We start from the raw sequence: 23,129 nt of genomic DNA on the forward strand, positions 1-23,129 counted from the left end.
ATGAAAATATACACTATTGTATTTCATTCTCAAAGAAAAAAAAGGAAACATTTAAAAACCAAAAGCGAACCAGCCAAACACAATATATTAGCCATTTTTGTTGTTTAAATTTTTTTGTGTGTTTTTCAAAACGCTACACTTTGTTCAGGTTACACTTTTTTGTCTTTTTTTGTCTTTTTTCTTGTAAATGTTTTCTCTTCATGCATTGTACACTTTTTTTGTAGCCTTTGAGAATAAATAAGCTCCATTTCCCCCCCACATCTCTAAAAACTGCAGCATTTTCAACTAAAGTCATATTTAAATCGTGCAATTTTGTGTTTCTTTGCAACACCCCTTTTTAAAAATGGAAAATATATATAATATATATATATATTTATATTTATATATAGATAACTTTTTAAAACTAAAACCCTATACAAACGCCAAAAAAAATTATTATTTTTTTCCAAATTAAAAAAAAAATATACACAATGTAACTGTCAACAGTACGGATGAACACAAGAAATAAAATTAAAAGATCTTGAGAAATATATTTATAGAAATACAAACAAGGGTGTTGATTTCAGATTGTCATTCTTCTGCTCGTCTTTCAAAAATGAGAAGGTGGAGGAGGAGGACGGGTAGAATTACACAGTCCCAGGTGTGAAACAATGAATTAACCCAGATGGATGGAAACACCACAAAGGCCTTCTTTCCAAAAAGCCAAGAGTGCAAATGCCAGTTCCCTCTGCAGTGCCCTCCCACAAATGGTAAGAGTTGCCATATTGCAAGCCTGATCCGCCTTAATAAAGTTGAGTTGTTTCTACCCCAGATCCCCAATGAACCCACTGCTGACGTTTGGCCAGCTGGCTCTTGGTCCTTCCTTCCTCTGTACGTTGCTGCCCCACAAGCCATGGGTCCATTTCTCTCTCTCTCTCTTGCTCAAACACCCCCCCTCCATTCCAAACCAGGGCTCCCAAGTTGTGAGCCACACGCGGGGTGTCAGAGAGCATAACAGCCCCTCAAAAAGAAAGTATGAAAACACCCATGTTTCTCCACCCAAAGTTACATCAACTTTGGTGTTCAGGTAGGCTTATTTAGCCGATGGGGGTGGTTTTCTCGTGAAATGTCCGCGATTCCTGCCGTAAGTCTCCTGACAAGAGGAGGAAAAAACATTTATTTGCAGGCTAGCTGGGGGAATATGCAAAGCTGTGCAGGAAGAGGGTGGGTGGCCAAGGGAAGTCAACGTGGAAGATTCGCAGAGGATTTGTGGATGCACAAAAGACAAAACCAGCGGCAGCGGCTTGCAACGTCCCACTGCAACGGTGGCAGGGCAGGGTGGGGGGATATTTGCAACGACTGGATGCACACACACTCTGAGCTACGCCAGGAGAGCGGCAGAGCAGTCTTGTTCTCTCCATGCACCAAGCCACCCCCTTTCTGCCTGCCCAGAGTTGCATGCCTCTCTGCCTCTCTCCCCAACCACTATGAAAGCTGCTCGGGATCAACAGCTGCCCTCCCCACAGGAGGGGCAGAGCCAGAACGATTCCATGCCAAAGGACACCCTGCGTGCTGAGACAGCCAAGGAAGCAAGCCTGCAGGTCGTGCGGGGCTTGGAAGCCCACAAACTCTGGACAAGAATGAACGTAAACAAAGCCTAACCCCCTACCCGCCCAAATATTAAAATAAACGACACACTGAGCCCTGATACCCCCCTGCCCCACTTGGCAGCTCTCAAGCGGAGGAATGTGCCCCACCATTCCCCTCCAGGAGCTCCCAGACAGCCCTTCGATACAAGATTCCTGAGCTAACAACATGACTGCCCTCCTTTCGTAGTTCAATTCCCCGTGGAGGGACACAGGGTTTTTCCGTGGGAAAGGGAAGAGGCAAATCACCCTGCCCACAGGCTTTTTGCTGGTGCCAAATCATCTGACCCACCTGTCCTGGACTCTCAAGGCTCTATTTGATGAGGGATGCCCATCTTGTCCTGGAGCCAGGAGCCAAGACAGGGACTAGCAAAGTGAGTTTGCAAAAGCTGGAATGCTCTGGGACATGTATAGTTAACATGGTGCCCTCTAGATGTTGCATACTACGGTTCCCATCACTATTGGCTGTGGGGACTGGGGTCAATGGGAGTTGTAGTCCAAAGCATCCAGAAGGCAGCAGGTTGACTACCCCTCCTCCTCGTAAGAGGACAGCCATGCGATCCTAGATGTCCACAGAGTCCAATAAGAATTGCTCCCAGGATTGCTGCTGGAAAGATGGGCATGGACTGTTCTGTGCAGCTACTCAGATCAAAGAGAAAGGGGAAGCCTACAAGTGTTTGATTCCCTTATGAATTAATTGAAGTGGGGCCCTTTGATGTGCTTCCTAATCAACACAGCCAGGGATATCTTCTTGAGAGCCTTTTCACCCAGCAGGTTCCTTAAAAAAACCACAACCCATAAAAATCAGGGTTACCCCATTCACAGCCACGTTTACTCAGATGTGAGCCCTGTTGAATTCAGTGAGACTTGTTCCCAGGTAAGTGAGGTGAGGAATGCAGCCTTAGTCAGGCAATTGGTTAAGTTAACCCATTCAAAAACATTTTAAGTGACTTTATAAAAACCTTGCCCCCTCCATTGCCTGGGCACCGATTATTTAAATAAATACATATTAAACAAAAGCAAAAAAACTGCCCATGGTCCTTCTCAGAGGCTGCATACTCAGTCCAAGTGAGTTGTTTTTTTCCTTTCCTCCAAAATGATTGTTTTCTCTCCTACTTCAGTTTATGCATATTTACTTGATGGCTGGATCAGCCAAAACCTGTTCAAGTAATTGCCTAAGATTTCAGCCTAGTAAAAAGGGGGAAGGATGCACTGAGGGTGCGTAGGTATTGGGGGGGGGGGAGGCAAGCACCCTGATGGGAACTGTGGTTGCGAGTGAACATGTGATGGCAAGTGTGAAGAGGCCCCAACAAGCCCCCCTGAAGCAGAGCTCCCTGTGATGCAGGACAGCGGATGGCCCATGCCTGGCATCACCACCCTCTAGATTGCAAGGTGCCCCATTTTTAACCTGACCCTCAAGAGGGCTTCTCAGGGTGTGCTGCCTTGCAGAGAAGGCAGCACACACCATGGGCACACCCTGAAGCAATAATGGAAAGTCGTGACCACATCAACTCAGGGAAAGCTTTCTAGAATGGAAGGACCACCTTCCTTGACTGTTCCCCATCTGTGGGTGTTCACGCACCCCAGCTCAGTGGCTGCCCCGGTTTACTCACTTCCACTGTTCCTTTGTCCCTGCCAGAGGGACAATTCCCAGCTGCCAACCTTGGGGCGCCACACAAGAGAAAAGGAGCCCAGCATGACTGGGAGTGTTAAGCCATCATGTCGGATGCATCCATCAATGCAAGGGCAGTGACATCAATGCAAACTAGCAAAGAACCCAACTGACATCTGGGTAGCCGCAAAGAGGTCCAATCCTGTGGGCGGGTGGTATCCCAGGGGGCCAAACAGACTGGAGAAGGAGAGTTCATGCCCCTTTTCCTCGGAGCTGTCCCTTTTTTGGAGCGCTATGGACAAAGTGTGCCTCTTGTTCTCCCTCCAGAAAAAAACCCTGCATCCCAGATTATCAAAAGTTTGGGAAACACTGGATTAGAGATTCAGCTCTCTTAAAGCTATTGCATTTCTCCAGCCTTCGTTTACCTGGATAAACTAATTTCTTTTTTTAAAAAACAACAACGAAAAACAAAGCAAAACGAAACACACAACCATGTCTCCGTACAAGACATTGTCAGGCGAGATTCGAAGCAGGTGTCTCCAATCTCCACCATCCTTCTGCCAAGTTGTGCCAAACTAGAAACTGCCCCCCACCTTAAAGCTAATGTTCCTTGAGCTGCCTATTGCCCCTGCCACCCAAAGCCTGCAAACAGACACGCTTCCTCCTAGCTCTTTGTAACGACTCTGACTTTCCAAAGGCACTCTTCTCTCTCTCGTCTCTACGTTAGGACCAGCCATAGACAAATAAATGGCAGTCTGCCAAGCCTCGCCCCATCTGCCACCCAAGATACCCCACCCTTCCCACCCCCTCCCACCCTAGACGTTTCCGTTCACCAGCCTCGGCCTAGCCCAGGGCTGGCATTCGCACGAGGGGCTGTGTCAGGTGGGACCCAGGGCCGGGAGAGAATTTGGTGACCAGTGAGGGGGTTTATATAGTCAGACTTCTGAGTGGCTCTCAAAACGGTCCTCAAGAGCCTTTTTTTTTTTTTAATGTACTGCATAATGTCGCTAGAACGGACGCCTACAAAATCCTAAAGCTATTTCTCAGGCAGTTTATAATAAGCCCCCCTCCCACCCACCCGGCCCACCCTGTGCCTCCCCCCTCCCACACCTCCCCTCCTCGTCCCCCCCACCTCCCCAACCACTGCCTCCCCCGCCCCCCCAGACACACACGCAGGAGAGCGGAAACCAGCTCTGACGGAGGGCGCTGGGCCACCGGGGGAGGCAGTTATGTCACCCAAGCGTCCAACCGCATGCGCTTCACGGACGGGTTCTCCCCCTCGGCCTCGGCGGTGGGTCTCAGGAGGCCGAGAGAGGAGCCAAAGTCGGCCCGGGACTGATCTTCCCTCTCATTGCCCTCGTAGGAGCTGGCGTTGCTGCTGAGGCTGTCGACGGGTGAACGTCCCGTAGGCTCATGCCGGGCCTGGTGAGGGAAGGAGGAGAGCGGGGTGGCCGTGTTGCGTTCCCGGTTGGGTGAGACAGGCTCCGACTTGATACTGATGTTGGGGTTGGTGTTGACGGTCAAGGTGCTGGCGTGGGACAGGTGGGTTCCTTGTCTGCAAGGGGGGGGGAGAGACAGGCACACAGGGGCTCATTTATTTATCCAGCATATGTTTCGGAAACGGGACTGTCCACCTGTTCTCTGTTGGCAGCTCCCAACAAAAAATAGTAAAAGCACAATACAACATCATACACACACATAAAAAGTTGAAGGTTCCTGAGACGGAGGAGGTAGTTTTCATCTATGGGCGCCATTTTGAATCAAGATGGCGGAACAAACCATTCCAAACTTCACTGATTTGGAAATAAGAGACCTGGGAGGCCAGGACCTGAGATTTCCTAGTTTGATTTCACACCTTTTCCTGCATGCCCCAAGGCTGGGACCACCTATAGGGGGAGTGTGGGCCTTTGGGGTTGATTTGCAAGGGGCAGCTTCAAAAAAGAAAAGATAGGGTGGGAAACCCACAGTGAGCAGTTTTACAGAGAAGTGCATTTAAAAAGGAAAGAGTGAAGGGAAAAAAGAGCAACTGAGTGAGAACTGCAAGCCTGAGTACGGAAAGAGCTAGAGGCTGACTGAGAAATTATTTGGGGGAGGGGCACACAGCAGCAGACGAAAAGCACATGAAAAAACATATTTTCTTCTTTTGGACTTCTTTTAGAATTCCGCTGGCCCTGCCTACTACCAGGTGTGGTGAACACTAACATGTAACGCTATGCTTTGGTTTAGTGTTACACGCAGGTCCCGCTATCCAAATGCTCGTTATACAAAAACTGAGTTATCCAAACACGAGGAATTAGTACCCACACCTCGCTATACACACCACAGACTCAGACAGCCAAACAGCTGGACCTGCATGTAGGACTGTAAACAAATAAGCAGCCTTAAACAACCCGTATTTTTTGTGGTTTGTGGCAGTCATTTTGCCAGAAACCATGGTAGAAGGGAGGGAGGGAGGGGAAGAGGAAGGAGGAGAGAGCATTTTTTCCTATTCCTTATTCGCCCTTTTGCAAGGTTTTGGAGGGTTTCCCCAAGTTTTTTCATTATTCTGCGGGTTGAAATTCCGTGGTCAGGAACGCATTAGAAATCTCTCTATAGGAATCAATCGAAATCGTCATTATGCAAATGCTTGCTTAACAAACAATATCCTGAGAATGCATTGTGTTTGGATAGTAAGACCTGCAAGTTAGACCAGAGATGTCCACATCAATTTCCTGGAGCCAACAAGGGATTCTCAATGTCTTAGTGTATATACTTTTTAATTTGGCATTCTTATGATCTCTTCAGCTGCAGGTTATTTTATATGTCTGGTGTACTCTCTCTATAAATTTGCAAGGAGAAACAAATGCAAAGCAGGTGATCTAGCACTGAGCTGTGGCCTTGAAAATGTCAGCATTCAGAGAGTTGCCTTCAACTGCATCGGGCCCTGGGTCCATCTAGCTCTGGATTCTTGGGGCTCTCCAAGGGGTCCTTTGCCTAGAACTGAGGTCCCTTTTGTTGGGAGATACCAGCCAGGGAACCTGGGACCTTCTGCAGGCAGAGACTGTCCTCTGCTGCTGAGCTCTGGGCTTTGCAAATGAGCTGCAGAGCTCCTGGGGCAAAAGAGGCGCCTCTTCCATTAGATTCAGCCAACACAGAGTCATTTGGTTGGCCTTGCTTATGTAACCAACCACCCCTTGGCCTCTCGCAGGTCGGAAGTTGAGACAGTGACCGGTTGGGTTGTATGCTCCAGTGACAGATTCATGTCAGTTCCCCCAAGCCGCCCGTCAAGAAATTTCTGCCAGCAGCACAACATGTGACTGAGGAGAGATCATGGCTGAAGGATGCTCTGGGACAGAAAGCAGAGCTCAGCACTGACATTTTTTGGTAACTGTAGGCCAGGATGTAGTTTCTACCCTGCCCCACAAAAAAGCCTAGTTCTTGAAGCAAGCAATTGCAAAATCTGTGTTCCAATTAGATCACGTAGCTTTGGATCACAGTCTTGCAAGTGGCGGGAATGTTCTGACCCACGTTCCACCTCATGGTAGTATTGCTTGGGCTCAACCACCCTCTACACATGCACACACCATCCAATTTACTGACATGACACACACCAATCTTGTTTGACTCAAACACTGCACACTGGGGAGAAATTCAGAGGTTTTATGGTAAGTGGGGAGCTTTGAGGGCAGAGCTTGCACTCAAAAAGCAAGACAGAATTCTACATTCTGAATTTTGCCGACCTGCCTGAATTGTCCATGAGAAGAGAAGACTCCCTGGAAAAGACCCTGTTGTTGGGAAAGATTGAGGGCACAAGGAGAAGGGGACGACAGAGAACGAGATGGTTGGACAGTGTTCTCGAAGCCACAAACATGAGTCTGACCAAACTGCGGGAGGCAGTGGAAGACAGGAGTGCCTGGCATGCTCTGGTCCATGGGGTCACGAAGAGTCGGACACGACTAAACAACAACAAGCCTGAATTGTGGCAATTTGCCTCTATTTGTGCATCACTTATGCTAGAATGGCAAAATGTGTTGTAAGAGGGCTGAAGCTTTGCCCCAACCTTATCTGTTATGTCCCTCTTCAGGCATACTCCATATGTTTTGGATCACAAATCCCATCAGGCCCAGCCAGTATGGCCGGATGATGCTGTGGCTGAGGGGAACTGTAGTCCAAAAGACAGAGGGCACCAGGTTGGGGATGTCCTGTTAAAAAGTTATCTGTTTCCACGTGATGTTTGCAATTCACTGGAATAATTTAGCATCCTTCCTCCTCCTGTGACTTTCCTTACCTGTTTCCTCACATCTCTCAGGACAAGATGCTATCGATTCTATGCCCAGCAGTGGAAAGGCAGGGAGGAGATGAGATGGCAGCAAAAGCATGCATGAAGAAAGCAAGGTCTCAAAGGGGCAGAGAGGATGGTTTATCTCAGGGACGGGGAACCTCAGGCCTAGGGGTCAATGCAGCCTTCCTGGTCTTGTCTCTCCAACCCTTTAGACTCTCCAAGGGAGAGAAAGAAAGACATTGAGTCCTCCGCGCCTGTATGTTTGGTGAGGGTGTGTGCTGAATGTGCGTGTATGGTGATTGTGCGTAGCCTATATGCACACTCTGTTATCTGTTTGCACACATGTAGCGCATACACATTGGCCATGCCACTATTCTGCCCTATTTTGCAATGGGGTGGATTACTGCAATGCACTTACATTAAGTTACTTAGTGATACAGGAACCAGATGCTGTTGCTGCTGCTGTTGCTGCTGCTGCTGCTGCTGCTGTTGCTGCTGCTGCTGCTGCTGCTGTTGTTGTTGTTGTTGCTGCTGCTGCTGCTGCTGTTGCTGCTGCTGCTGCTGCTGTTGCCAAGCAGAAATGTTGCTCAGAGACAGACCAGTGGGTGAACTGAACGACGAGAGGGATGAGAGATCCGCGCTGGTCAACTGGTAGTCTGAAATGAAAAGGGGGACAAGGTTTCAGCAGCCGAAGACACACCAGTAGGGCCTTTGAAAGCAGTTTCCCCTAGTATGATGTATTCCTATAGAATCGTAGAGTTGGAAGGGACCCAAGGATCATCTAGTCCAACCCCCTGAAATGCAGGGATCGCAATATTTTCTTGCAGGTTATTTTCATGAATATACACATTTTTGTGCAGTCCTTCCCCACAAGAACACATTTTTGAACACTTTTTCCATTTACAAAACTGCACTGCAAGATTCAGAAGAGTGCAAATTTCAAAGGACAGTGGCATTTCGGTTGGCAAGTTGTTTCAAGAAGGGGAAATTCAGTAGGTTCCCATTAAAATGCCAACAGAAGAAGTCTCTGATCCCTCCAGACCAGCCTCAGACACACCGGCATTTGGAAAAGGGGCCCCTTGGAAGGCAAGGGTGTCCCAAACCCCGTGCCAAAAAACAGCCAGACATTGTACTGACAGTGAGCCTGTTAAGTGTACCAGAAGCCCAGTTCATCAGATCTAGCAAATGCAAATACACACACTGCTGAAGGGAAGGCAAGGTTTATAAAATTACCTACCACAAGATGGCACCCTATGCACATGCCCATTGCTAACATTAGAATGGAAAAATAGACACACTTTGCTTAAGGTTGAGAGGGGAGGGAGGGGGGCTGCTGAGGACCTGGTCATGTGACCATCTGGATGCAGGATTGCTGCCAAAGAAGCCTGCATATCACAGTTCCCCCCTCCAGCTGTGATGACGAGGGGGGTCATGTGCAGAGGACAACGTATCCATGAACAAGGTAAGAAGCTGCCCTGCTGTTGGTCCAGATCTAGGCTTCCTCAAGTCCAGCGTTTGTCTTCTGTGAGCAGCCAACTGCCCCTGGCAGCTTCACAAGCAGAGTATGTGCAGGAATCCATTTTCGGGGAACATTTATGAGTATTAGCAATTGCGTTTCCCAACCTGCTCTAAAAGCAACACAGCTGGATCACGACGGGCTGAAGAGCAGCACACTGTGTGCACTCTATGAGCATTTTGTCACAGTCGCCTGCGACCACAAACAAGCCCAATGAGTCAAAATGTTCCTTGAGGTCTAGTAGTGACATGGCTCCCATCAAACAAAAGGTAGGAAATATTAACTGCAAGATTATGCAGCACAGGAAGTGTATTTTAAATTGCAAATTCGTTCATTGCATTTATATATAACCAGCCACACCTCACTTGGAATATAACAAAGAGTGAGAGTTGGAAGGTTGGTTTGGTTATGAGATGCAGTTGAACCTCTGCCATTAATCAGTTGCTTAAACACAGAGGAAGAATGGATACTTTGTCTACTAAACAGAAACGCTTGGAGGATACAGATCTACAGCTACAAACAATACGCAAATAAGAAAGTTCTGTTGGTGGTCGTGTTAAAAGTAGCAGAGTGTGCAGCAGTAGCCTGCAGAGATTTTATAAGAACAAAAAGAGATAAAGAGGGGAGTGCAAGAACAACTGCCCCAACGTGTTGCCCTCCAGGTGTTTTGCACTACAACTCCCATCAGCCCCAGTCATTATGACCAGGCTTCCATCCAGTAGCAGCATCATATGGCTGGGACTGATGAGAGTCGGGCGTCCAAAGCAGCTGTGCCGGCTGGAATTGATGGGAGTGTTCTGGTCCAAAGCGACTAGCAGGTTGACAAAGGCAACTTGGACAACAGGGGAGGGGATAAAGGTAAGAAAGGATGAAGGTGGGGAGTTTAGTTACAGAATTAGGTAGATGCTGGGGAAAAAGCTGGCTGATACAGTGGGCTATTTATTTATTTTAAATAAATTGTGCACTTCATATACACCATGGACTGTGGTTCCTGCTCATTTCCGGGGCCAATTCAATACACTCATGTAAGTGTTTAAAGCCTTAAATGACTCAGGCCCTAAATATCAGCAAGACCTCCTTCTCTCCAAATCCTCTAGGGTGCTACGGTCAGTGGGTGGGGGGCCTTGGTTGTTCTACTGCCCTTAAGATGTTAAGGGTGGAGATGACCTGGGAGATGGCTGTCTCTGTAGCAGCACCTAAGATCTGGAACTCCCCACCGGGGTGAGCCTGACACCTTCACTTAACAGCTTCCATTGAATGCTGAAGACACCCCTCTTTATGCTGGCCTTTGACACCTGAGAGGTGTTATTTCTAGACTCCGCCTTATTTCTGTGGCTGTAAGTAAACTTGGTTTTTTTATGTTGTGTTTTAATATCGTAACCCACCCTGGGACTTTAGGGTGAAGGGCAGGCAATGAATTATCACACTCCTCAGCATCATCACCGCTGGCATGTCTAGGTTGGGCTGGCCAAACCATGGGCAGCCACTGCCAGTCAGTGTAGGCAATATAACAACAAATGGCACAACCCACACAGTTCAACAGGACAGGACTGAAAAGTGTGCTAACTATCTCACATGAAAATCAAGGAGAGTTATCAAGGCTGAACAGGCCGAGGTTGCCTGAGAACACACCATCCTGAATCGCCAAGACAATAAACAGAAAACTGCAGTGCTCGGGGCTGGGGAAACAATAAGGTTTGGGCCTGTTTTTCAGCATGATTTATTTTTCACACTAAATGCCACCCCCCACCCCCAGTGCTTTGGGGTGGGAAGAGGCACCAGCGCTTCTTAGACCTGCTGTTGTAATTCCGCTTCATGTTGGTTTCAACACCCAAAGTTTATATAAATTAAAAAAGCTTTTTGTGCTTTGAAAAACGGGTCTCTGTCTTCCTTGTGTGAAACTCCCATGACAAGGAGAGGAGGGGAACCCTCTTGGGGTTGCAATCAAACCCCAAGAGACAATGCCTCAAATATTTGAAGAAGGGGAAAATTCACTTGCCTCTCAAGGAGCTGTCAAGCTCCCATCAGGATTCCCTAGAGGCAGTTCTGCTGAGATGCCTTTCTGGGTGTGATGTGAACACAATGCAACTTGAATGTCGGGTGTCCCGTCCTGTCCTGTCTGTCCGTCCATCCCCCCACCCGTCTGCTTGGCTGCACTGTCCCATTCTTGCTTAGGGTGTCTGCAGTTTCTGTCACCCCTCCCCTCCTCAGCTGTCAAAACTGCTTGAGAGCAAAGCGTGAACAGCTGCCAAAGCCTTTGCTGGGAAATTCTGAGGTGACCTGCCTGCCACCCACCCCGCCCGGACAATAGGGTGCAATAGGGTGGATGGGATCTGCGAGATTCTCTTCCACAGCAAGGATCAGCGAGATGGGAGGGAGCACCTTCTGCGCTTGAAAAGGCAACAGAAGCAAAGCAGGAGTTAGTGTGTCGAAGACAGGAAAGGGGGCCATCCGATTTTACTTCTGAAGAATCTCAGCTGCCTTCTGTTTTTCAAAATCAGGTTTTTGAAGGTATGCTCATCAGTTGCTGAGCAAACAAGGCCTGCTGATGTCTCAGAACGCAGAGAGGTGGCTGTGGATGGTTTCTAGTTGCTCTGAGGGTCAGGTTTCAATGCTCTGCATCACACTAGGCATCTTATCCACCTCTGCCTGCCAGCCCATCAGACGAGAAGGGCCAGCGTGGGCGATGGAGAGAGAGAACAGCCGACTGTCTTAAAGCAAACACCCTGCATTGCAAACTATAACCAAGACACACATGTGTTCCTATATGAACGTTATCAGCCATGCAGAGAAAAAGAGAGAGAAAAGCTTGAAGCAACAACCAGAGAAAATGGCAGTATTCACCAGCATGCTGTTCTCCAGATGTTTGGGATGACAAACACCCAGGCAGCCCAGATGCTTTGGACTACAACTCCCATCAGCCCGAGGCAGCATGGCGGTTCTGGGCTCCTGGCTGAGGCTAATGGGAGTCGTAGTCCGAACCAACTGGAGAGCTCCAAGTTGGTGAAGGCTACAGTACCATAATAGAAACAGCAGCCACTTTGGAGAAAGTAGCTCTTGGGCTTGGGTGTCAGCTTCTAGGCACCCATTTTGGCTAGCAGGCTATGGCCAACGCTGAGCTTTAGCCCCATAATTATAATGTTTCAAAGGGGCGTCTCTGTTTGCAATTTACCGAGCCCCACGGCCCAACTGCTCTCACACACCTCAGGATGATTTGCCGTCACCCCGAGAAAGGCATCGCTTCTGAGCAGACAGGTGTCAGCTCCGTCTGCTAATTAAGATGGGTGTGTTTGACCTCACACCTCATTCCATTCCTCAGCATCAGAGCTGCTCCTTAAGACCGGCTCCCTCTCATTTTCTGCGTCAGCTTCAGGCTTCTAGTCCTGGTTTCTGAAACCATCCCCTCTAACCCCCCAATCATGCAAGAACGCTGCAACATAGGAAGCTGCCCTATTGTACTGAGTCAGCTAATTGGGTCCACCTAGCTCATTACTGTCTGTGCTGACTGGCAGTGGCTCTTCAGAGGTCTCAGGTACGAGTCTCTCTCTCCCAGTCCTGCTCGGAGAGTCCAGGGATTGAACCTGGGACCTTCTGCATGCAAAACACCTGCTCTGAGCTATGGTCCAAAATACAACAGGGTTCTCGTCCACATAGTTCTCTCCACTGAGCAGTTACTTTTCCTGTCCCACTGCTTTTCACTTGTAAAGAAAATAGGTCAAATTAAACCAGCTTTTGCCAACCTGCTCCCTGGTCCCTGATGATGATGATGATTGGACTACAACTCCCATCAGCTTCAGCGAGCACAACTGTGCTCCCATCAATTTGCTGGCTGGGGCTGAAGGGGTTTGTAGTCCAGAACATCTGGGAAGCATCAGGTTGATAAAGGGTGGTATAGATCTATAACTAAGGACCAGAGAGAGGCAGCTAGTGGCTATGGGCTTCCTCTGCTTGGCTGCAGCACCTTCCAGCTTGCTCTGTCTGCCTCGAGGGTGGCAGGATCTCCAGATGTTCATCACACAGTCTGGCTTGCACACCGTGAACACAACACACAGCTAGCCCCTCGCCAAGTGGGTTGCCGTCTGCTTTCCGCAGGACTGCTTTGGAAGCAGAAGGGTGTGCAGGAGAGTTCCCTCCCACTGTGTTTCACGCGCGGGCATATGCGGCAGGCTCACCTGTGTTGTACGCTGTCGGCATTGCTGAGAAGGGCAAGCCTTGGGTCAGGAGGCTTGGAGTCGCCACCGAAACAACCGGTGTGGTCAGAGAATGAGTCGCCTGGGAAACCATCAGCCTCTGTGTGTTTTGCTGGGGAAAGGAAGAAGAGGGAAAGAGAGGGAGAGAGAAAGAGAAAGGAGGTCAAAATATACGGAAGGAGGCAATATACGCTTGGAGGCAAAGCAACAGAGCCACTTTAAGGAAGTGTTTGAAATGGGTATAACGTAGCAGAGGTACAGGCCAGGCCTGTGAAACCCTTTTGCTTTATTCAATCAATTTGAATATACTGGGTGGTGGAGCTGATGGGGTCTCTCTGGGGGCCACAGAAAAGCTCACTGGGGGCCTTATATGGCCTGAGGGTTGCAGGTTTGCCAGCCCTGCTTTTCATTTTGTTATTATTTAATTACGTTTATATCCCACCTTTCCCCCCAAAGAGCTCAAGGAGGAGTACACGGTTTTCTTCCTTCCTATTTTGTCCCCTGGACAACCCTGTGAGGTGGGCTAGGCCAAGAGACCCTGGCCCAAGGTCACCCAGTGAGCTTCATGGCTAAGTGGGAGATTCGAACCCTGATCTCTACCAGGTTCTAGTCCAACACTCTAACCATTACCCCACAGAAGTGACACAGGGACACAGGAAGCTGCCTTATCCTGAGTCAGACCCCCTGTCCCATCTAGCTCAGTATTGTCCACACTGACTGGCAGTGGCAAGTTTCAAGCAAGGGGTCTTCCCCAGCCCTACCTGGAAATGCCGAAATTGAACCTGGGACATTCTGCGTGCAAGGCAGAAACTCTGCCACTGAGCTATGGCCCTTTTACTACTGGGGCTTTCAAGATGAAGGAAGAAGGCGCTGGCAGTGCTTGTGCCACCCTGAAGCACCCCTTGACTCCCAATTACAGAGTCAAGATGACGCTGAAGATAAGCATTAAGCCCCTGAGCTTGGAGGAGCCTGGCAAGGCACCTGCAGCTTACAATAGCCTGGGATGTGATCACTGACCCAATAGGCTTAGGGGTATTTAGAACAAATTCCCTCGTGGTGCAGCTGCGGGGATTTCCCCTGCCCTCTTCTTCGCTCAGAAGGTCGTATCAGGTCCTTCAAGTGGGAGGCAGAGGTGGGGAGGAATGGGGAGATGGCAGGAAGGCTCTTTTAAGATTCATAGCAGAACATATGGAGAGACTGGCTACCACGGCTGACGGAGTCGAAGCATTTCTATCTGGCCCTGCAGCTTACATATCAACAAAAATAAACACAGTCCCTCCTTCTCAGGCTTACAATCTAAGAAGACACCACACAAAAGGGGGGGGAAGTGATGAGAGGGAAGAGGAAAACAAACAAACCCAGGCAACCAAACAGAACCCTGTTCACAAGGTTCTTGTAACAACCAGCTGGGATGGGAATGACCTGCTCACTGTTCAAAAATCAGGCCTTACCAGGATCTGCTGAGAAACAGATGCAACTTTCTTGGAAGTGGCTGTAATATCGCTGGAAATTATCTAGCTGGAATCTGCTGGCCTTATGGCCACTCCTGCCAAAGGCCTACCTAGACCAGCTTCGTCTTTCCTGAGGTGGTCAGGTGGATTAGTCCAAGAAGCCCACAAGCCAAAAGTTGCAAGGAACACCACCCTCCCCAAAGGGCACTGAAGGGTAGAAGGAGTCCCCACTGGCCCCATCAGGCCTCCACGAGAGCCTCAACCTAGGAACTGCCACGTTTCCTAAGGGATACCCCTGAATGTCAACAAAGGAAGAACCGGAACACGAGGCAGTTTATCCCACCACCTTGGCCACATCGTGAATAGGAAGTAGGATTAATAACAATATTAGGAACAATAAATATAATAATAATCATCTGGGATAGCTCAGTTGGTAGAGCATGAGACTCTTAATTTCAGGGTTGTGGGTTTGAGCCCCATATTGGGTGAAAGATTCCTGCATTGCAGGGGGTTAGACTACATGACCCTCAGGTCCCTTCCAGCTCTACAGTTCTAATAATAGGAATTCCTACAGGGCCAACTCCTTTCAGCCCACTGGGAGTTGTTTTGTACTGCATCCCCAATGCTATTCAACATCCACACAAGGCCTCTGGGATGGGTCATTAAGAGATCTGGAGCACAGCATCATGAGTAAGCTGATGACACACAGCTCTATTTCTCTGTAACATCTGAACCAGGAGGTGCTGAGCCAGTCCTGAACCAGTGCCTGAGCTGGATGAAAGCCAATAAACTTGAAATTGAATCTCGGCAAAGCAGAGGCCCTGGGGTGGGAGTGGTGAGTTGCCTGTTCTGGATTGGGTTGCACTCCCTCTAGAAGAACAAGTGTGTAGTCTTGGGGTCCTTCTTGACCCAAGTGATCACTGAAGCAGTGCCCTGGAGTGTTTTTCACCAGCTTCGGCTGGTGCACCAGTTACAACCATTCCTGGGCAGGGATAGCTTGGCAGCAGCGTTCCATGGACCAGTAACCTCAGGACTTGATTCCTGCAATGTGCTTTATGTGGGGCTCTCCTTGAATGTGGTCCAGAAGATGAAGCTAGGGCAGAACACGGCTGCACAGTTGCTCTCTGGAGCAAACTATCACCAACATGTGACACGGCTGTAGAAAGAATTGCACTGGCTGCCAGTCTGCTACCAGCCCCTTAGGATTATGGACCTGGGTATCTGAAACGCTGTCTCTCCTACTGCATCCCACCCTGGGTCATGTAGACCTGCCCCTGGGGTAAGGCATGCTGTGGCTCAAGCCATGTGCTCTCAGCATTGTGGCACCAGTTCTCAGGAATGCTCCCTCTTTAGAAGCAGAGCAAGCACCAGCATAATTTTTGGCATTTGTCAAAAGATCTTTCTCTTTGCTTGTGCCTTCCCAAATTAGTCTATTTTATTTCTGCTGCAGGTTTATTTTTCTGCATTCTTCTAGGTTTTTATGTTTTAATACTGTTTTTAGGATCTGTAATGTCTGTATATGTTTTATTTCTATACATTCTCTACCTCACATGCAACACGCACACATACACTTCATTAAAATAATAAGAATAAGCTTTATGGACTTGCTCAGTCTGCAAAGCATTTCCCCCCTATAAGTTGTTGAGCTCTAGATTTCAGAGTCCACTTTTGGTTGCAAAACACAAGAAGTCACGCAGTCATGAACACAAGCAGGATGTAATTCAGGTGGGAAAATAAACTTGGATAGGGGTAAAGAAGGGGGGGCAGAGCAGCAGCCGGACAGAGCATGCAGATGAACACAAAGGCAAGGCACTCCCTTTGCCCATGCAATCTGGGGAGTTAAGTATTGATCAGGGGACTGCGCTTCCATCCGAGGCTCACTTATAAGCGAATCCTAATTTTATTGCATTTATATGATGCTTCTTTGGGGTGTTTTCCTTTTTCAACTGTTTGATTGTTATCTCTTTGTTGATAAGATTTTATTATGCCCGCTTGCTTTTAAGTGTGATCTTTTGGGGGTACTTTTATCGTTTTATGTAAACTGCTTCAGAAGTTTGCTTGTTTTTATTCAGCAGAATATAAATCCCACTGGACAAGTAAACAAATGGGGTCAGCCTGATCCCCAGGGATATCTGGGTGGCTGTTTGAGGCAGAATGTGAGAGAGAACAAATAAAAGTAGCTCATGAAGCTGCCAGCCTCACCACAGGGACTCACTTGACTGCCATACAGGCAACTTTGCACTGTTCTCTAGGTGCTGCTGTTGTCCAGGGTGAGGAGGGTGATGTGTGGGGAGAGAGGGCCTTCTCTGTTGTGGCACCCCACCTCCCTCAGCAGGCTCACCATTCCCCACCAGCAGCCCAGATTAGCTTTTGCCAACCTGGTGAGAACTCCCACAATCTGCAGGGAAATGCATCACATGCAGTGACAACGTTGAACAGGGGTAGGAGGAGGGCTGTTTGAAGGTAGCCCCTCAGCAGCAGAAAAGATGGGGCAGAGTACCCCACACAGAAAAGGCTGTTGTGCAGACAGCTGAAGGAATGAGGCAGAAGAGACCCATATCTAACGCCAGATGGGATGGACAAAGGGGGCCTTGCTTAAGCAGGCCCAGTGACAGCATGTGAGGGGGACACTTTCCATTCTCGCCTGGTTTAGAGTTGCAATTCCACCACTCCAGGACACAGAAGAGGCAACGTGCAGGCACACATACCCATTCAATGCAGCTGCTAAAGTCGTGCCAGCTGTTGGGGGGCAGGCTGCCAGCCCACCTTCCTGGACCAATCAAGGCACCCTAGAAGAGGCCTGAAAGCAGACTGAGTTTCCTCTAGTAAGTCCCTACATTCCCCTGTCTCACAATTTCAAGACAATTATTCTTTTTAAAAAGGGAACAGAACCCAAAGACACACACATACACACACACACACACACACACACACACACACACAGAACACTTGCAAGCATGGAAACTCACCAGATCCAAGTGATCCTCTGTCTGGGGTGTGGAATAAAAATGAAACCAAAATGAAATTGTTATGTTTAATGCTTAATTTTGATGCCACTTTTAACACTAATTGAGTATCCTGTTCTCTATCACGCAGGGCAGACCAGAAGTTCAAGGGTCTGCTGTGTGATACTGGTTGAAAACATTGGGTGGGGGGATGATGACAAGGGGACACCACAGAAAGAACAGGCTGTGCTTGGGAGTGCCAGATAATATCCAAGGTGGAAATGGCTACTAGCTAGGATGGCGATGATACAGCTCCACTGTCAGAGGCAGTATGCCTCTGAATGCAAGCTGCTGAGAGTCACAAGTGTGGAGAGCAGAAAGGTATTTTCAGTTTCACACATGCTGGTGTCGTATATTTGGAATTCTCGCTGCAACATTTAATCAATTAATTGCTTAGATTAATAGATAATAAACCTTTCACTGCTTGTCACCAACTAATTGGCCATCAGGTTTTTAAAAAAAATAGAAACAGGCTCTTAATTTTTTTAATCAATCTATAGACAACTCAGTATGTATTTTAAAAATATCTAAGCAGAGTGTTTTTTATTTCAGAAGTTTTATTTGTTTTAGAAGTGGCATTCCCAGTGTGTGTGAGAGAAGAAGGGGCAGATTCATCATCTCTACACCAGGTAGCCAGTCTTCCTTTCTGATAAACACATTTATGCAGATGCAATTGATTAACCAACCCGGGATGGAATTCTGCTTGTTAGGCAATAATTCCCATTGAACTCAGAGGGAATGGCTTCTGCATAAACATGCTTAGAATTGTGCCGTAACAGCCCTGCTTGATACACTTATCTGCAAGCACAGCTATGGGATTTTTGCAGCACCAGTCTAAACAGTTACAATCATCACGCTCTCAAGAGTGTAGCATGGTCTAAAACATCATGCGTTCTTGTGAAACACTGACAAAAAGATATCCTGAGGATTGTGGGAAGAGGTTTCCATGCAGACCAAAGTCAGGGCTGGTATCTCCTCCTTGGCTCAGCCTTTCAGTAAAATGGAGGGTGGTGGATCAGGCCCAGGAGCCTGTTGAAGTTGGAAACACACAGGATTTCTCTGCCCTAAGTTGGACTCACCAAATGGTGCATGAGACCCTTTCCGCTCTGTGAGGTGATGACGCGCAAGTCCGGTTTGCGGTTGTTGGCAGCCAGCTGAGTGCCATGGGAGGGTGGTGGTGGCGATTTTGCCGGGATGACCTTGCCTAGGCTGTTGCCATTGGACACGGGAAGGAGACCCGGGGAGGCTCTGGCGCTGACGTAACCATTCCCTGGAGAAAAAGGAGAGAGGGGGAAAAACAGATATTATTTTTCAAAGAATGGACAACGTTGGGAAATATCTTAAACTTGTCCCCATGCCCAAACATAAGTCAAAGTAAGTGTGCCTCAAGTAATCTCTATTTTCTCCCGGTTTACACAGGAAGCTGCCCTTTCCAAAGTCAGACTCTTGGTCCATTTAGTTCAGTATAGTCTACACTGACTGGCAGGGGCCCTCCAGGGTTTTAGGCTGGGGAAATGGCCAGCTCTTCCTGGAGCTGCCAGGGTTGATGATGATAATTTATTACATGTCCTTCACCCTAAGGTCACAATGTGGGTTACAATATTAAAACACAATATTAGAAACAGTTTAAAACAATTTACAAACACAGAAATAAGGTGGGTCCCAAAACATACACATCAAGTGTAAAAAACCAGGGTAAAGAGATGTGTCTTCAGAATTTGTCGGATTCTGTATAATGAAGGGGGGGAGAGTTCCGCAACTTAGGGCTGCCACAGAGAAGGCCCTGTCCAAGGTTACCACCACCCTCGAGCTTCTGAAGGAAGTGAACTAGCGAGAGGACCCCTCTGCCGATCTTAGCACCCAAGAGGGTCTGCAGGAAGAAGGGGGTCTTTTGGGTGTTTGGGGCCTAAGCTGTACAGTTCTTTAAACACTAATGTGAGCACCTTGAATTGGGCCCGTAACGAACTGGGAAGCATTGCAGCTGTTTTAAAACACGGGTTAAGTGAGATCAAAATGGAACCCTAGCCAATAATCTGGCTGCTGTGTTTCAATGTCACAATAAGGCTAGCAGGAGAAATCAAGGCAGGTCTCAGATCACCAACCTGCCTCCTGGCTTTGCGACTGGCACCAAGAGGAGGAACAAGAGGCTAGGAGAGGGCGGGTGGGGGAGGGGGGAGTCTCAAGTCTCCCCACACCCCACAGGTCCTGAGAAAGTCCCAGGGCTTGGCGAGGTCTCTCTCAGGGCCTACCCCCTGGGCTCTCCTGATTCCCTGCTCCTGTTTCCTGGAATGAGGGGAATGTTTGGGTGACGTCAATGATGACATTCACAGGGCCTGCCAAGTTACAAGCCGGAACAGCCGCGCACGGCAGCTGACATGGGGGCTGCTTTGGAGACAGGGGAGATGCTTGGGGAGGGGGAGATGAAGGGAGAGGCAGGACGTTGTGTGTGCAGAAGATTGACAGGGACAGCAAGCGTGCCTAGGAGTCTTGGGAAGGGCCAAGGCTCGGCACTCAGGGATCTCAGGTGAAGTTAAAGCAGTATCCGCCTCCCCTTGCCACACAGTCTGCTGCAGTTTGTTAAGAGTGCTGAAAGTTGTGAGGAGACCCCAATTCCCCCCGTAGAACTACAATTCCCAGAGTTCCCTGCAAAGAGGGACAGTTTGTTACACCACTCTGGAAACTGCAGTTCTGTGAGGAGAACAGGGGGTCTCCTCACATCTCTCAGCGTCCTTAGCAAACTGCAGCTCCCATAATTCTTGGGGGGGGGAGCTTTGATTGTTTAAAATGGTGTCATAGTGCTTTAACTGTGTGGTGTGAATGGGGCCTAAGAGGCATTCCCTCCTACGTAAGAAAGAAAAGGGGATACTTCTTTTAAGATGCTGCTGTTATTTATGGGTTTAAAATAAAATAAAATACAGTGGTACCTCAGGTTACATACGCTTCAGGTTACAGACTCAGTTAACCCAGAAATATTACCTCAGGTTAAGAACTTTGCTTCAGGATGAGAACAGAAACTGTGCAGCGGCGGCACAGCGGTAGCAGGAGGCCCCATTAGCTAAAGTGGTGCTTCAGGTTAAGAACAGTTTCAGGTTAAGAACAGACCTCCAGAACGAATTAAGTTCTTAACCCGAGGTACCACTGTAAAGTTTTTTATTTTCCAATGAGTCTGGTCTCTGAATAGTCAGCACACCTTTTTAAATTATCTTCAAAAAAGCACACCCAATTAAACACTGCAATTCTAAAACAAGCAGTAATTGCCTCTCCACCATGGGGATCTGTCTTTGAGGTTTGAGGCCTTCCATCCAGTCACAGCCTGAGCTTCTCATCAGCCCTTACTGTCATCCCTTCTCTCTACCGCCTTAGGCAGACCAGGCATATATCTATATGCGTTTCACTAGGATGTGTAAAATGTAAAGTTGTCATCACACAGCCCCCAATGGAGGATCTGTAGTGCCACCTCACAATCCTGGATTGGGATGAAGTCAGGATGGGGTTGGGGATCAAGCTGAGCAAGGCTGGCAGCCCCATTATGCATGTATGACATGTGTATCCATATAAACACACATATATCCACCTTGCAATCTGCCTCCCCCACTGGATCCTAAGTGGGACACCAAGGCGCAACAAAGGGGAGTGTTGCCAGACTTGCCTTTAAAAGCATCGGAAGCAGACAGCCCTTGGGAGGGTGCAGCTTCCTCGCCTTCCAGTGCTATCAAGGTGGGAGAAGCCGCACCTTCAGAAATTCTCTCTGCTACACAATTATTAAAGCCACGAGAGGCAGGACACCTTGATATATTTCATCTCAAGGCCAGGATGTCTCAGTGTCCAATTAGAGCCATCCCTGCCCATTGCCATGCGACAATTAAACCAAACAAAGAGTCGTTTAAAAGGGATTCAGGCATGGTTTCTGAAGCCACCCAGAAGGGTTGTCATTTTAACAGGAGTTTTAAAACAAGGGCTGGTTTTGAAACTGACAAGGTCAAATAAAGTGATCCCAAGTGCAGCGCAGTCTCTAATTAAAACTGGCGCAGAAAGACTTGCTTGTCTGGACTCGGCCTGGTTTGGCCCTATAATGTGGGTTCCACCCCTTTTCCTCCTCTAAGGGCAGATTTCTGAAGTGGGTAATTATGTCAGCCTTGCAGATAAGTTTTTCAGAAAGTGTTTCCTAACCATTAGTCGAGCCACTGTTGCTTTGCCATATTTTTTAACTGTTATGTTATAGTTTTTAAATGAGAATATATTGTGTGATTTATTTTGTTTAATTAACTGACATAATTACCTGATTTTGGGGTGGGGGACTCTTTTCTGGGCAACCTTCCAGAAGTCACAAGTCAGCGCTGGGCAGGACCAGAGGCAAAAGTGGATGGAGCCACTAATGTGAAGGTTACCTCTGTAGCATGGGCTAATTTCTACACACACAGTCCCAGCTCTCTGTTACGTTCCTCTGACCAAACAAGCATCCATTCCAGCCAGACAAAAAAACTCAAGGAAGGTACAAAGCAGGGCTGGGGAGGGATGTGACCTGGAGAGAGTTCTGGGGGCCAGTGAGAGTGGTCTGGAGGGCCTGAGGTTGGGGCTCTCCAGGACAAGCTTTCTCAAGGCCCACTTTGGGAGCATAAGCAGCTGGCTCCTAGATGCTGACACTGAAATGCATCTCTGCATGACCAGCCCTGGGAGAAAACCATCAAGAGGCCTCCTTGACTCCACTGCCATCTACCCGCTTGCGATGTGAAATTTCTCAAGCTGCTCTGTGTCACCCACATAGATCAGCAGCTCCTTAGATCAACATGTGACCTTATGAGTCATTACACCCCAAACTGCATTAAGTTCTATTTCGGCTCTTTAAGCTTGGAGCTCCTTCCTCTATCACAAGGCCTGAAAGCTCTGCTGCTCCCTTATAGTCACAGCGCCCAGGATGCAGCTTGCACACTGACCCTGGGCTGAGTTTGCTGAGTGGGCCTCATCTACGTGGGACCCCCATTCCCAGTCACCCCCTTTCTTGTCCCTGTGCATGGAATGGCTCGGACCCAAGGCCAACAACCTTCCCACCACAATTCATCCAAGGGAAGGCTCTCCAGAACCCTTTTCCTGACATCTGGCTGTTGGAACAACAAGCTTCCACTTGGCCTCTACTCACCTACTGGGCTCGGGCAGGCTCCATTTGTGTTGTTGAGGTCTCCTCCAAGCATTGCCCCTAAAGAGAAGAAGATGGGCAAAGAGAGTTAGACTTGACGTTTCGCTACATTCCAACATGCTGATCCAGAGGAATGGAAGAAGAGCCTGCTGGATCAGGCCAAGGGCTCATCTAACCCAGCATCCTGTTCTCACAGTGACCACCCAGATGCCTGCTGAAAACCCACAAGAAAGATTCAAGAACAAGAGAACCCTCCCCTCCTGTGGTTTCCAGCAACTGGTATTAAGAATCATTACTGCCTCCTACTGTATGTATAGGCAGAGCATAGCCACCAT

The 23,129-nt window shown here is 48.4% G+C and overlaps 1 protein-coding gene across 5 annotated transcripts in view; it reads right to left on the minus strand.

Moving 5' to 3' along the window:
• Positions 1–4,374: 4,374 nt before the first annotated feature.
• Positions 4,375–23,129, minus strand: part of MEF2D (myocyte enhancer factor 2D) — a 137,042-nt gene continuing 118,287 nt past the window's right edge. For 4 of the 5 annotated variants that reach the window (XM_082203929.1, XM_082203931.1, XM_082203932.1 and 1 more), the window contains 6 exons: positions 22,798–22,854; positions 18,740–18,930; positions 17,625–17,645; positions 13,187–13,316; positions 7,917–8,154; positions 4,375–4,792 (listed from right to left, as the gene is read on the minus strand). In XM_082203929.1, coding sequence (XP_082060055.1) covers positions 4,465–4,792; positions 7,917–8,154; positions 13,187–13,316; positions 17,625–17,645; positions 18,740–18,930; positions 22,798–22,854 — 965 coding nt within the window. In that variant the 3' untranslated portion in view covers positions 4,375–4,464. The remainder of the gene's footprint in view (positions 4,793–7,916; positions 8,155–13,186; positions 13,317–17,624; positions 17,646–18,739; positions 18,931–22,797; positions 22,855–23,129) is intronic. The other variant, XM_082203933.1, reaches the window with a different exon arrangement.

This window comes from Podarcis vaucheri, assembly GCF_965113315.1.
Source record: "Podarcis vaucheri genome assembly, chromosome: 16".
NCBI lineage: Eukaryota > Metazoa > Chordata > Lepidosauria > Squamata > Lacertidae > Podarcis > Podarcis vaucheri.